This window comes from Notolepis coatsorum (genome assembly GCF_963971535.1).
Source record: "Notolepis coatsorum genome assembly, chromosome: 3".
Classification (NCBI taxonomy): domain Eukaryota; kingdom Metazoa; phylum Chordata; class Actinopteri; order Aulopiformes; family Paralepididae; genus Notolepis; species Notolepis coatsorum.
In genome coordinates, this window is record NC_140167.1 from 93,050,480 (window position 1) to 93,064,750 (window position 14,271).

The following is a 14,271-nucleotide window of genomic DNA, read 5'->3' on the forward strand; positions in this document are numbered from 1 at the left end:
TGGACGCATATGGGATTACGTGATCCAAGAAATACGGGATATCGACCGCCTTCCCCCAGCCAAAGACAATAGAGCACTGGATGACCTCTCTATCAAGGTACAATCCCTCGTGGGGATGCTGGGGTCCCAAAAGGAGAAGGGGAGATATGAACTGTATGCAAATTCTAATGTGGAGCGGATACTGGAGAAGCTCCCTCCAGCCCGCCAAGAGCGTTTTCGGCGGCAGAGAGACCACCGTGACCCCAACGGCCCAGAGCCATCCCTCCTAGACCTGGCTGCTTTCCTCGCAAGGGAAGTTAGCAGCCTACGACTGGACACATTCGTGTGGAGTGGCTCTAGCCCAAGAGATGGACCTCGGAGGTCCAACGATAACCGCCGGTCAGTGACAGTTATGCACCAGGCCGAGTCAGTGCCGCAGCACAAGAACCACAGCACCCCCCAGACCAAGGGGAAGTGGAAGATTGTATGCCAGTACTGTGAAAATGAACATTGGCTGTCTCAATGTGACACCTTCAAGAAGCTGACCGCTGACGAGGTGAGTCAGTGGATCAAAGCCAACCGCCGCTGCTTCCGCTGCGCGCGCAGCCATATGGCAGCTGAGTGCCGCCTAAAGAAAAGATGCAGCAAGTGCGACGGCGCCCACTTGGAGGTCCTACACGACAGCAACAAGAAGAAACCCGTACCCCCAAGCAGCTCGAGAGTGAACGTCATGTACATAGACCCTGCGAAGAGCGGGAGCTCCCGAGTGCTCTTGAAGGTGGTCCGAGTGCTCTTAAGCTACGAGGACAAGGTCATGGACACTTACGCCGTCCTAGACGATGGGTCAGAAAAGACTCTCCTCCTCGCATCTGCCGCAGCCCGGCTGGGTCTGCGGGGGAGCGAAGAAACAATGACAATCCGTACCATTAGAAGAGACCTGAAGACCATAAAGGGTGAAAATGTCTCCTTCACGATAGCAGCGGTCGGGCAGCCCGAGAAGCAGTATAGCATCACTAACGCCTTCACCAGCCACGACATAGGCCTGTCACAGTACACCTACCCCATCCCAAAGCTGATGGAGAAATACGTGCACCTACGTCAACTACCTATACCGCTCATCGACGACGCCACCCCGACCCTGCTCATAGGATCCGACCACGCACACCTCATCGTCCCAACGGACCGGGTCCACATCGGGCCCAGAGGCTGTCCAGCAGCGGTCGAGACCCGCCTGGGTTGGACACTACAAGGCCTCCTCTCCGGGTCTTCCAACCGACCGACAGCCACTCGCTGCCTGTACACGAGGATAAACGAAGAAGACACCACCCTCTTGCAGCACGTCGAGAGGCTATGGACATTAGACGCGATGCCCTTTAAGAATGAAAAGAAACTCGTTCGCTCAAAGGAAGACACTTATGCCATAGCCCTCCTCGAGCAGAAGACAAAGAGAGTCGAGGTCAACGGAGTGATGAGATACGCAACTCCACTCTTGAGGCGAGAGGGTATGCCCACCCTCCACGCCTCAAGAGAAGCGACAGAGCGATATCTACTGAACACCGAGCGGCGTCTAGCCAAAGACCCCACTCAAGCCACTGTGTACCGCGCTGAGATTGACAAGCTGATCACAGCGGGACACATAAAGAAAATTGACATTCAAGAGGCCGACCAGACGACTGAATCCTGGTACGTGCCCCACCACAAGGTCCACCACAACGGCAAGGATCGCATTGTATTCAACTGCAGCTACCAGATCGGACTACAGAATCTGAATAAAGAACTCTTGCCCGGCCCGACACTCGGCCCCTCTCTCCTCGGCGTACTACTACGTTTCCGCCAAGACAAGGTGGCCATCAGCGGCGACATCAAAGGGATGTTCCTGCAGGTGCAACTAGTGGAGGAGGACAAGCCCTTGCTGCGGTTCCTATGGAGAGAGAGGATCAATGATGAGCAACCATCCATCTACCAATGAGAGGTCCTCCCCTTCGGCACCACATGCAGCCCATGCTGTGCTACGTTCGCACTTCAAAAACATGTGACAGAAGACCCTGAAGCTGACGAGGAGGTCAGACAAAGTGTAGAGAGGAGTTTCTACGTGGACAACTGTCTGCAAAGCGTCTCGACGCCAGAAGAAGCCGAAGCCCTCCTGCTCAAGCTCCGCGCCTCACTGATCAAAGGCGGCTTTGAACTCCGGCAGTGGGCCAGCAGTGACCCTCAAGTACTTCGCAGCCTCTCCCCAGAGACAAAGGCAGCAAGCAGCGAGACCTGGATGGCGACCACCCCAGGTGAAGCACAGGAAATGACATTGGGCCTAGTCTGGCGCTTCAAAACAGACTCGCTCCATTACAAATACACACCCCTGACCCCGGAGCAGGGAAGGTCGACCCCTCTACCGACCACCAGACGGAGCATATACAGAACACTCGCAAGTCAATACGACCCGCTGGGGTGTATCCTACCTTACACCACTCGGGCGAAAATGATTGTACGAGAGCTGTGGGACAAGGAACAGGGCTGGGACGACCCCATACCCGACCACCTAGCTTCCACCTGGAGAGAGTGGGAGAGAGAACTCAGCTCGCTCCAAAATGTGAACATACGCCGGAGCTACTTCCCACCCACAGTGCGGCTGGAGACGTGCCAGATGGACCTGCACGTCTTCAGTGACGCCTCGGAAGTGGCCTACGGTTCGGTGGCCTACTTGCGGGCCCGAGAGGAGGGAGGAGAAATACACACAGCCTTCATCCTGGCTCGCTCAAGGATAGCCCCCCGCAAGCAACAATCGATCCCGCGTCTAGAGCTCTGCGCAGCTCTGGTAGGCGCGCAACTCGCCACGTTAATCCAACGTGAACTCACCATCCCGGTGCAAAGAACAATCTTGTGGTCAGACTCCATGACCGTACTCACATGGATCCAGTCCGATTCTTGTAGATACAAGGTCTTCGTGGGAGTCAGAATCACAGAGATTCAAGACCTGGTAGGATCAGCGTGCTGGAGGTACGTGGACACGAAACAGAACCCAGCCGATGTCATCACACGGAGGATGTCCCTAGATGACCTCACACGTCCCAATATCTATAGTGACGGTCCTGAGTTCCTCAAGCTCCCGGAGGAGGAGTGGCCTACCCCCACCCCACGGGAGGCTAGTCAAGAGGAGGCAGAGATCAAGAAATCTATGTTCTGTGGGTTGACGCACATCCCAGTCCCCACTGACCCTAACATAGACGACTGCCTCACCTTTGAGAGTGCGCAGCTAAAAACATTCCTGTGGCACCACCCTGAGGTTCCCCCCACTACAGACATTGACGCATCGAACTACGCAGAGACAGAACTCCTTCTGCTACAGCGAGCCCAAAGAGACTCGTTCCCCGACGAGCTAGACTGCCTGCAGGGAACAAAGCCAATCCCTTCAGACAGCAGACTGCTCCACTTGGCCCCTGAGCGTGACACCCATGGCCTCATCAGGGTGGGTGGTCGTCTGAGACGGGCCCCGGACTTAACGGATGACGTCAAGTTTCCTATAGTCCTCAACAGCCAAGACAAGGTCACTGAGCTCATCATAAAGAAATACGACGAGGATGTGCACCACGCTGGCGCAGAGAGAGTCTTCGCTGAGATCCGACGTCGTTATTGGATACTGCAAGGAAGAGAAGCAGTACGACGCTTCCAGCGGACCTGTCTAGACTGTCGCAAGTGGCGAGCACAGCCCAGTATACCCATGATGGCCGACCTGCCTCCCTGTCACACCCGACCCGTGGCGAGGCTGATAGAGTTGCCGAGGCTCCCTGACTCCCCTGATGACGATCATGACCCACTGACTTTGTAGATTGCCCTACTCCCCACAACAGACATTGAGCAGTTGACTGGACTATTAATCTGTCTCCCTTAACTAATTAGGTGCGGACTAATTAGGAGGCGGCTGTTGTGAAGGGCCAGATTAAACTGAGAATCTACCTTTATTGTTTGATATACTTTGTATATTATTTATATATACACGGAATATCCCTTTACCTGCATTCAAACCAGAGTAATATTCGCTCTCCTTATTGGACAGAGCCCCTAGGCGCCAGCTCGCAGGCACCCAACGTCAGGTTCAAAGACAAGCTCAGGCATGTCAGAACATGCCCGGAGACAGCGTATTGATACCAGACAAAGACTGCGGTTTGGGACTAGATAGTCACTTAAGTATAAATACAGCGCAAGGTGCGCACAGCAGTAGTTCAGTACCTTACCCCACCTTACCCCGAGCACCTGCTTGTCCATCTAAACAAGCCAACGTAGTTCATCGTGTTGAAGTGAGCAACTCGTGCGTTGAGAACATGTGCGAATAGAATAGTAAAGTATCAGAGTTTAATGTAGTAACGTCAAGTTCGACCTAATCTAATGTGAAGTAAATAGTCGTTCATTTATTGTATATCGTGCGGCCACAGTTCGTTCGTGTGTAGCATTACCCAGCGGTTCGTCGTGTTTTAGCTAGTGTACTTAGCCAGGGTGTGTGGCCTAAATACGTCGCCCACACCCGAGGAGTCCTAGTCGGAGAACCGTTGGACATGTGCACAGGAGAACCGGCGTCGGCGATTGCAGAACCATTACTGGTTGGATTATATTGATTTGGAACGTGTTACCCGGAGAAGAGCATCATTGATTTCCACTATCGTTTGGGATTCAACCTCGTGAGGATTACAACTCGGGCTGGCCTCGTGGACGGAGGCTGGCTAGCTGTCATCAATGCTATCGAGCATTTGGATTACAATTATTGCTTTGCTGCTGATCGAGGGATTTACAAGGACCGACTCCTATACCTGGAGTCTCTTTATTCTTCATTGAATCAGACTATAATCAGAGTATCCGAACATTCCTCTACCCTCCAGGCCTTACACCCCGGAGGGAACCCATTGTCTCCAGGCGGTACCAGCGTTGCCTTATATAGTTGCTATTATACGACAGGTGGTGTCAACTTAGACCCATCGTAGGATTCCTGCTATTCTTAGTGACTCATGCTATTGACTGACTTTACGCATATTCTTCGCCATACAAGCGCGACCCTAATTCTCATTCTGTAACCTAATGTTGCATAATAATAAAATACCCTCAAATACTATTTCCTTGTCAATGCCATGTTCTTGTGGGTGTTCACCATCTATATTTGATGTACTGTCTGGTCAGTAATTAAAGTACATAACTAGCAGTGGTTTAATCTATCACAATCTTTAATACAGTCAGGGTTTTGTAACCCCTCAGTTACAATGTACTTTAATTACTGGCCAGACAGTACATCAAATATAGATGGTGAACACCCACAAGAACACGGCATTGACAAGGAAATAGTATTTGAGGGTATTTTATTATTATGCAACATTAGGTTACAGAATGAGAATTATGGTCGCGCTTGTATGGCGAAGAATATGCGTAAAGTCAGTCAATAGCATGAGTCACTAAGAATAGCAGGAATCCTACGATGGGTCTAAGTTGACACCACCTGTCGTATAATAGCAACTATATAAGGCAACGCTGGTACCGCCTGGAGACAATGGGTTCCCTCCGGGGTGTAAGGCCTGGAGGGTAGAGGAATGTTCGGATACTCAGTCTGATTCAATGAAGAATAAAGAGACTCCAGGTACAGGAGTCGGTCCTTGTAAATCCCTCGATCAGCAGCAAAGCAATAATTGTAATCCAAATGCTCGATAGCATTGATGACAGCTAGCCAGCCTCCGTCCACGAGGCCAGCCCGAGTTGTAATCCTCACGAGGTTGAATCCCAAACGATAGTGGAAATCAATGATGCTCTTCTCCGGGTAACACGTTCCAAATCAATATAATCCAACCAGTAATGGTTCTGCAATCGCCGACGCCGGTTCTCCTGTGCACATGTCCAACGGTTCTCTGACTAGGACTCCTCGGGTGTGGGCGACGTATTTAGGCCACACACCCTGGCTAAGTACACTAGCTAAAACATGACGAACCGCTGGGTAATGCTACACCCGAACGAACTGTGGCCGCACGATATACAATAAATGAACGACTATTTACTTCACATTAGATTAGGTAGAACTTGACGTTACTACATTAAACTCTGATACTTTACTATTCTATTCGCACATGTTCTCAACGCACGAGTTGCTCACTTCACCACGATGAACTACGTTGGCTTGTTTAGATGGACAAGCAGGTGCTCGGGGTAAGGTGGGGTAAGGTACTGAACTACTGCTGTGCGCACCTTGCGCTGTATTTATACTTAAGTGACTATCTAGTCCCAAACCGCAGTCTTTGTCTGGTATCAATACGCTGTCTCCGGGCATGTTCTGACATGCCTGAGCTTGTCTTTGAACCTGACGTTGGGGGCCTGCGAGCTGGCGCCTAGGGGCGCTGTCCAATAAGGAGAGCGAATATTACTCTGGTTTGAACGCAGGTAAAGGGATATTCCGTGTATATATATAAATAATATACAAAGTATATCAAACAATAAAGGTAGATTCTCAGTTTAATCTGGCCCTTCACAACAGTGCCCTTTTCAGCCTTTGAGCACCTGCCCCTCTAAAGTCCTGTGCACGTCCCTGACTGTAGTACCCAAGTTGCAATACTGTTTGACGGACATTGTTACTGAAAGAGTTGTACCCTTCCTGCTGACCTGCTGTACAGAAGTAGCTTTGGATAAAAGTGTCAGCTAAATGACTAAATGTAAATGTACAAATATGCATTAATCCATATAACATCAGGCACAACCACAGACAAGCCAGCTCACATTCAACAAAAGCCAACATGCATGAAGGTCTTCACAGAGGATCCACTTCACTCCTTATGTTTGGCAAGTAGATGTTTTTTTTTATTTTATTTTTTTACCTTTGAACAACAAGCCCATACTAGCCAAGTAAGATGTAGATTTCAAGTCTATCTCTTTGTAACCAGGGCAGGGAAATACTTTGATAGATATTTCTCAGACTAGACTCGTTCCAGGCTATACCTTCTGCCTTTTTCATTAGAGGCCAAGTCATCTGGTGAACCGAGGAATCCATTCATCTTTCAGAGTCTATACTGGGGCTCCATCTCTCCCACTAAACCTATTGTTGAGTCAGATACCTTACCACCACGATACCTCACACCTGGTTCCAGATGAGGGTTGAGGGTCTGTCTGGCGTTCTCTCCCCCTCCTGAATCGCCGCTGCTGCCTTTCAGCTTCCTCTTGGTCTCTTCCCCAGTCACCATTTCTAAATAACAGCAGTTTAATTAAAGCTTTCTCTTTTTCCACCTAAAGGGTTCACTAAATGTGTTTCTGACTTACACAATATTGTTATCACTAAGACATTTTCTTTTTTTTTGTATCCACTTTTTCTCCTCTTTTTCTATTTTTCTCCCATCCCAATTCCACTGTGCCAATTCTTCCCTCCCCTGTCTTGAACGTTGCTCGCATATGCCCCCCACTGGCCGGTTGAAGGGAGGATAGAAGCCTTGCATCACGTGTCCCCTCCGATACACGAGGAGGCAGCCAGTCGCATCTTTTCACCTGCCAGCACGGACTCTCATTGGCGAGGTGTAACGTGTGGGAGGCTCACACTTTCCTGTCTCTGCTGTGCAGGCGTCGCCAACCGACCTGTAGGAGTCGCTGTCCACAACGTCCAGATTACCACCCATCGATTTCCACCCGCTAACTCTGCCAATTGCGTTAGCATGACCGGTGGCCCAAGCCGGAGGCAACGGCGACAACCGGAGTCGAACCCGGTGTCTCTTGCGTCGGTGACGAGCGCAATGTCCGCTGCGCCACCCAGCCGCTACGCACTTTATGTTCATTACTGAGGACGTGCACACGCTCTAAAGGAACGCAGGATATGCAGCTCTGCCCTTTTGCACACGTGTATGTAAAAGCAAGTACACCGTGGCCCATAGGGGCCTGCGCAGACATGGGCGGAAGACGACATTTACATCACTCTGACCACCAAAGTGGAACCTCGCTGATGCGGAAAGTATGAATTTCACTTAAGTGTGTGGTATATTCTTACTCAATATCTAAGGTTATTTTACAGTACAATGAGGTTGTTATCTGGAAGGAGGAAAGAAGGTCATCAATGATTCAAATAAGCTTGTGCAGCCAGACAAAAGAGGAACTATGGTTCAAACTCATTTATTGGCCTTGGGGCTCAGAGTGAAGCCAGAGTGAAAAGGTTGCTTTTTCACATACAAGGATTATTCAGAGTACATTAACATGTTTGTATAAAGGATTACATACAAACAGTCACGTTAACATCAATGAAATTAGAGAATCTACTGTAAGCATTTTACACATGAGTAAGCCTGGTTTTTAAGATAAGTACCTTTACATGTTATTCTAACCAACCATGGGGCCATCCAGCTTACTCACATGAAAAATCAGCAGACAGCATTCTCTGGATGGAAGCGGGAGCAGCAGACCTGGGGTGTCTGGGCTCCTGAATTAACACTGTGTTTGCTCTTAAATACTATCATTTTCCACCAATCCTAGCACATTAATAATACGTTTGGTCCAATCCGGTTGGTCTTCTGGGAGGCGATACCCAATCGATCTCCTGTGTGGGTGTCGGCCTGTTCCTGCAGCAGAGGGGGGGCCCATGGCCCCCGTCGGCTGTGGCTTCTTGATGAGCACAGAGGCATGTTCCAATAAACATTTTACAAGATGTATCTCCCGTGTATATGAATTTACACACTTCTAATATTATCACAGTTTTACTCTTGGCTTACATTTTGATACTAAACAGTTGAGTAATAGATAACTTGTTTGTGAATTAGTTTCCATGAACTCTTAGCAAAAGCAAGTTTGGTCTGTGTTTCTCTGCCTGTATTCTGTTAGACGCTGGGTGTGACTTATATTTACATACAGACTTTGTTTTCCACTGATTACATCTGTTAGAGTGGGATGTTTGGAATGTCTGTCTCTTGTAACCCCAATAATATCACCTTTGGCTGAGCCCTGCTTTTACATTATGATTCTCTAATTATTCACACATATTAGTTATGAAATACAGTCAATGTTACCACAAGTGCAAAGTGATAAGGGATGTATCTACGTCTGATTTTAAAGCTTTCTAAAGATGTCATGTGGTAAAGCAGGACTTTGATGTCAGCCATCTGGCTACCCTGTATTGTATTCAACCTATCTACTTTCAACCTGTATAGGTTTGACTTCATCATGTTTATTTACATTTTTTATGTTTTTGGTAGATTTTTTTATTTGTTTGTTCTACCGGGCAGTCCGGTAGAGAGAGAGAGAGAGAGAGAGAGAGAGAGAGAGAGAGAGAGAGAGAGAGAGAGAGAGAGAGAGAGAGAGAGAGAGGAAGAACGGGAGACAGAGCGGGGGAACGACATTCGGCAAAGGACGCCGGGTCCGGGAATCTAACCCGGGTCGGCCGCTTCGCGAAGCAGCGCGTTACATGGGTCGCCACTTGGGTGCCCGACTTCTTCAGTTGTGATTGTATCATGACGTGTTGTTTCTTCCTCTCCTGTTAGGAAGCTGCGTTGTGCCAGGAACTACATTCACATCCAACTCTTCACCACATTCATCTTGAAGTCTGTGGCGGTGTTCATTAAGGATGCCACTCTATTCTCAAGTGATGATACCGACCACTGCAACCTCTCCTCTGTAAGATAATGAGAATAGGGACAAGAGGTTCTTGCTTCGCACTCAAGAGTTGTCCTGCTATTACCCATGCAGTTTGCTCCATGCTTCTATGCTATGTCTCTTCCTCATTATAATCCCTTTATTTTACTCATACTATCTGTCCCCTCCTTCCTTCCTGTCTTTCTTCCCCTCTTTGTTTTTCTCTCTCTCTCTCTCTCTTTCTCTCTCTCTCTCTCTCTCTCTCTCTCTCTCTCTCTCTCTCTCTCTCTCTCTCTCTCTCTCTCTCTCTCTCTCTCTCTCTCTCTCTCTCTCTCTCTTTCTCTCTCTCTCTCTCCCCCTCTCTCTCTCTCTCTCTCCCCCGTCCCTTGTTCCAGTTTGCCTGTAAGGCCTCTGTGGTTCTCTGCCACTACTGTGTGATGACTAACTTCCTGTGGCTCCTGGTGGAAGCTCTCTACCTCAACTCCCTGCTGCTGTCCTCCTTCCACCACAGCCGGTGCTGTCTCTGGGGCTTCTGCCTCCTGGGCTGGGGTGAGAACTGCTCTGTTTAGTCCTGGGGCTGGGGTGAGAACTGCTCTGTTTAGTCCTGGGCTGGGGTGAGAACTGCTCTGTTTAGTCCTGGGCTGGGGTGAGAAGAACTGCTCTGTTTAGTCCTGGGCTGGGGTGAGAACTGCTCTGTTTAGTCCTGGGCTGGGGTGAGAACTAGTCTGTTTAGTCCTGGGCTGGGGTGAGAACTGCTCTGTTTAGTCCTGGGCTGGGGTGAGAACTGGTCTGTTTAGTCCTGTGCTGGGGTGAGAAGAACTGCTGGATGCGGTTTCCTGGCAACATACTAGTCTAGTGGTTGGACTTATTGGCAGGGGTGTAAAAAGTACCCAGACATTATTGTAAAGGCCATATGAGTGTTTTGGTTATTAATATTATTATTATTTTGTTTAGAATAGTGTCTTATTTATGTTTGAACACTAGAGGGCTCACCGCCTCCATTATAGCCCCTCTTCTATAAATAGCTTAGCTAATTACCGTAATCCCATGCACCTGTGATGAGGATACATTTTTCCTACCCGTCTCACCGTTTGGAACTGACAATGGAGCAATTGACAACTGTTCTGATTTAACCCTTCATTCACCATCATTCACCTTTGGACAACAATAAAACCCTGTAAACCGCAGCAACTTGGGACATTCCATATTTACATCACAAACTTTGGGACTGAGTAGATAATTAATTGCGGGTGCATCGTGGACGCCTGTCAGCACATGGAGGAATGACAGTCGGCCACTACAATTATACTTAAGTGAAAGTATGGGTACCGTCTCAAAATCGTACTCAAGTAAAAGTCAGAGTATCTGGCTAAAAACACACTTGAGTAAAAGAAAAAAAGTGTCTACTTGTACTTGAGTACTAAAAAGTAAAAGTAAAAAACCTTTTTTCTGACTGTCTATTCTGACTGTCTTCTGATAGCAGGTGTTTAATCAAAGATCCCCGCTTTCTAGTCTTGCACAAGGACCAATCAGCATGGGTATGGGCGGGTTAATTTTCCATTGATTGATTGGCTGTTTTTAAAAGTGACTTGTCCTTTCGGACAAGTTATGTAACATTGGAAAGCTTTCCATTTTTGCACAAAATGAGTTCCCTTCTATCGCTAACATTATTGTGCATTTTTGGTTGAAATAAAATTCGGCGATTTTCTTTTACGATTAATTGCGAATATTTTCATGTTGAGCTATAGATTGTGGATGAATACACACAGAAAGGTACACCATGCCAATGTTCATGCTTTATTTGTTTTAAACGAGACGATTTAGAAATGGGCAATGGGGAAATACGTTGCGATTTTGCGAGGTGGACCGGCCGGAAACAGCAATGACGTAACCACTACACCTCCCTATGGAGTTAAAGTTTATATGGTATGGGGGGGGTGGGGGGGGGCTGTCATCGTGGCACAGAGGCGTCTATACTTTCCGTAGCCGCATTTCTGGCAAGACGCTCTCTGATTGGCCGACGCCTGTTTCTACACTGGTTAAGCTTAGGCACTCTTTCGAAGTTGGTTAAGGTTAGAGTTTGTCTTAGAGCATGGCGATAGAACGCCAGGTAGTTTGCAGGCTGTTCGACGCGGAAATGGGCAAAGACACAGCTCGTCACGCGATTGGGCAACAGTGGCCAATCAGAGAGCGTCTGCCAGAAATGCGGCTACGGAAAGAGTTCAGGGAGATGACAGCTGAGGGAAGGAAGCTGTTCCTGAGTCTGCTTGACTTGGAGGTTCCTGTAGCGCCTCCCAGAGGGGAGGAGGGCAAACAGTCCATGATTGGGATGAGAGGTGTCCTTGACAATGCTGCGTGGCTTCCTCAGACACCGTTTGTGATGGATAGACTAAATTATAGTGGCTACACTCACTACACTCTGTGGTAACGATGACATCAAATATTAAATCCTATAGGTAAGGCAGGGGAAATGTGGATAATGAGGCACTCATGACATCTTATCTTTCCATGCAAATGTAACAACACTTAACAAGAAGTGCTACGATCAGCAGATAGAGGAAGAGAATACATGCGTGACATCAACCTGTACAGATAAAAACAGAGTCTGCTGAATGAGAAATTTAAGGGGAAATTAAGTTAAGCAAGAGTTAAGCAGGTGTTATATATTGGGATCTCCAGCTCCTGCCTCTGCATTGTGTTCGTTTTTCCAAGAGACCTTGTCTGCCGGTGTGGAATTCCGAATTCCACCCTAAGTTTGGACAACCCGATATATTCCCGGCGCAAAATGAAGAAAGCATACACGGTCCAATTCAATGTATATAACAAACAGAAGTTTATTTAACTAACACAGGATTTTAACAATGAAAATTTTTATAGAAAGTCTTCAAAGGTTTAGGAAAATGAAACAAAATATTAGCAAAGCATAAAGTCCCTTCTCACGCTCTGTTCCCTCTCTCTCTCTCTCCGCTATGGCATAGAACTGGTAAAGATGGAGCGATAACACACTTCTTTTCTGTGGATTTGTTATCTTAAGGAATGCAGGTCTTCCTTGGATGTGCAGACATTCCCTGTAAATATGTCTAGCCCCCCCCCTATTAATGTTGAGACGCTGTAAATCCTTGGTTGCCTGGCAACCTGACCCCTGCCCCACAAAAAAGGCCCCAGCCTATAGCGTAGGAGGCAGAGAGATCAGAGCTTCAAACCAGACACCACCAGGTGTCTTGACATAATTAATTATCCTGTTATAATCACAACGAAAATAACCACAATTCTTCACAGGTGATAAAAAAAACACTCAGAGGTGTGCAGTCTTCATATACATTTGACCTCATTCCTTTGGACCAGTGACCTGCACCCTTTGGGGCGCATGCTCTTCCACATTCCTACCTGCCCAGAAAGCTGACCCTGCATGCAGTCATGTACCTTTTTTAATAATAAACTTCCTGCGTCTAATCTGTCATTTTCTATTTTTTCTTTGTGTTATTTTTAAACATTTCAAAGTAGGCTACCAGTACCATGTACTGAATTGTTAGAGTGTTTTTGTGTGATGGGTAGCGCCTGATGAGGTCTTAACCTCTTAAGCCCTAGCCATATTTTCAGAAAATTCCCCTAAAAGTACATACCCACGTAAATGGAAGATTGATCCACTTCTACAAGGTCCATTTGCAGGTTCTCGGTATCTAGGGACATCTGTGAACCTCAGGGAATATATTCCCATTGTCAGAAATATTGTGTCTGTTACTATGCTTGAGTAAAATGCATAGTAAGTTAAATGTGTGCATTGTGCCTTTTCTGCAGTTCAGTTTGATCTGCAATCTCTAGTCTGACAGTTTGATCTGAGTTTGATCAGTACAGGCTTGTGCATCACTGCTGGATGGTGCACGAGCAGCTCCCTCACTACAGGCACAGAAACAGCATGTTGAGAACAGGCTGCTAGAATGAGAACAGGACTGAAACAGAGCTATAGAGGCTGCTAGAATGAGAACAGGACTGAAACAGAGGTATAGAGGCTGATAGAATGAGAACAGGACTGAAACAGAGAGGTATAGAGGCTGCTAGAATGAGAACAGGACTGAAACAGAGGGGTATAGAGGCTGATAGAATGAGAACAGGACTGAAACAGAGGTATAGAGGCTGCTAGAATGAGAACAGGACTGAAACAGAGAGGTATAGAGGCTGATAGAATGAGAACAGGACTGAAACAGAGGTATAGAGGCTGATAGAATGAGAACAGGACTGAAACAGAGAGGTATAGAGGCTGCTAGAATGAGAACAGGACTGAAACAGAGGTATAGAGGCTGATAGAATGAGAACAGGACTGAAACAGAGAGGTATAGAGGCTTGTAGAATGAGAACAGGGCTGAAACAGAGGGGTATAGAGGCTGATAGAATGAGAACAGGACTGAAACAGAGAGGTATAGAGGCTGATAGAATGAGAACAGGACTGAAACAGAGGGGTATAGAGGCTGATAGAATGAGAACAGGACTGAAACAGAGAGGTATAGAGGCTGATAGAATGAGAACAGGACTGAAACAGAGAGGTATAGAGGCTGCTAGAATGAGAACAGGACTGAAACAGAGAGGTATAGAGGCTGATAGAATGAGAACAGGACTGAAACAGAGGTATAGAGGCTGATAGAATGAGAACAGGACTGAAACAGAGAGGTATAGAGGCTGATAGAATGAGAACAGGACTGAAACAGAGCTATAGAGGCTGATAAAATGAGAACA

At 47.5% G+C, this 14,271-nt stretch overlaps 1 protein-coding gene across 1 annotated transcript in view; it reads left to right on the forward strand.

The window, feature by feature from the left end:
• Positions 1-14,271, forward strand: part of ghrhrl (growth hormone releasing hormone receptor, like) — a gene marked incomplete at both ends in the record, with an annotated part of 149,358 nt that overhangs the window by 98,916 nt on the left and 36,171 nt on the right. The window contains 2 exons of the mRNA XM_084310116.1: positions 9,450-9,582; positions 9,936-10,089. Of these exons, the coding sequence (XP_084166242.1) occupies positions 9,450-9,582; positions 9,936-10,089 (287 nt within the window). The remainder of the gene's footprint in view (positions 1-9,449; positions 9,583-9,935; positions 10,090-14,271) is intronic.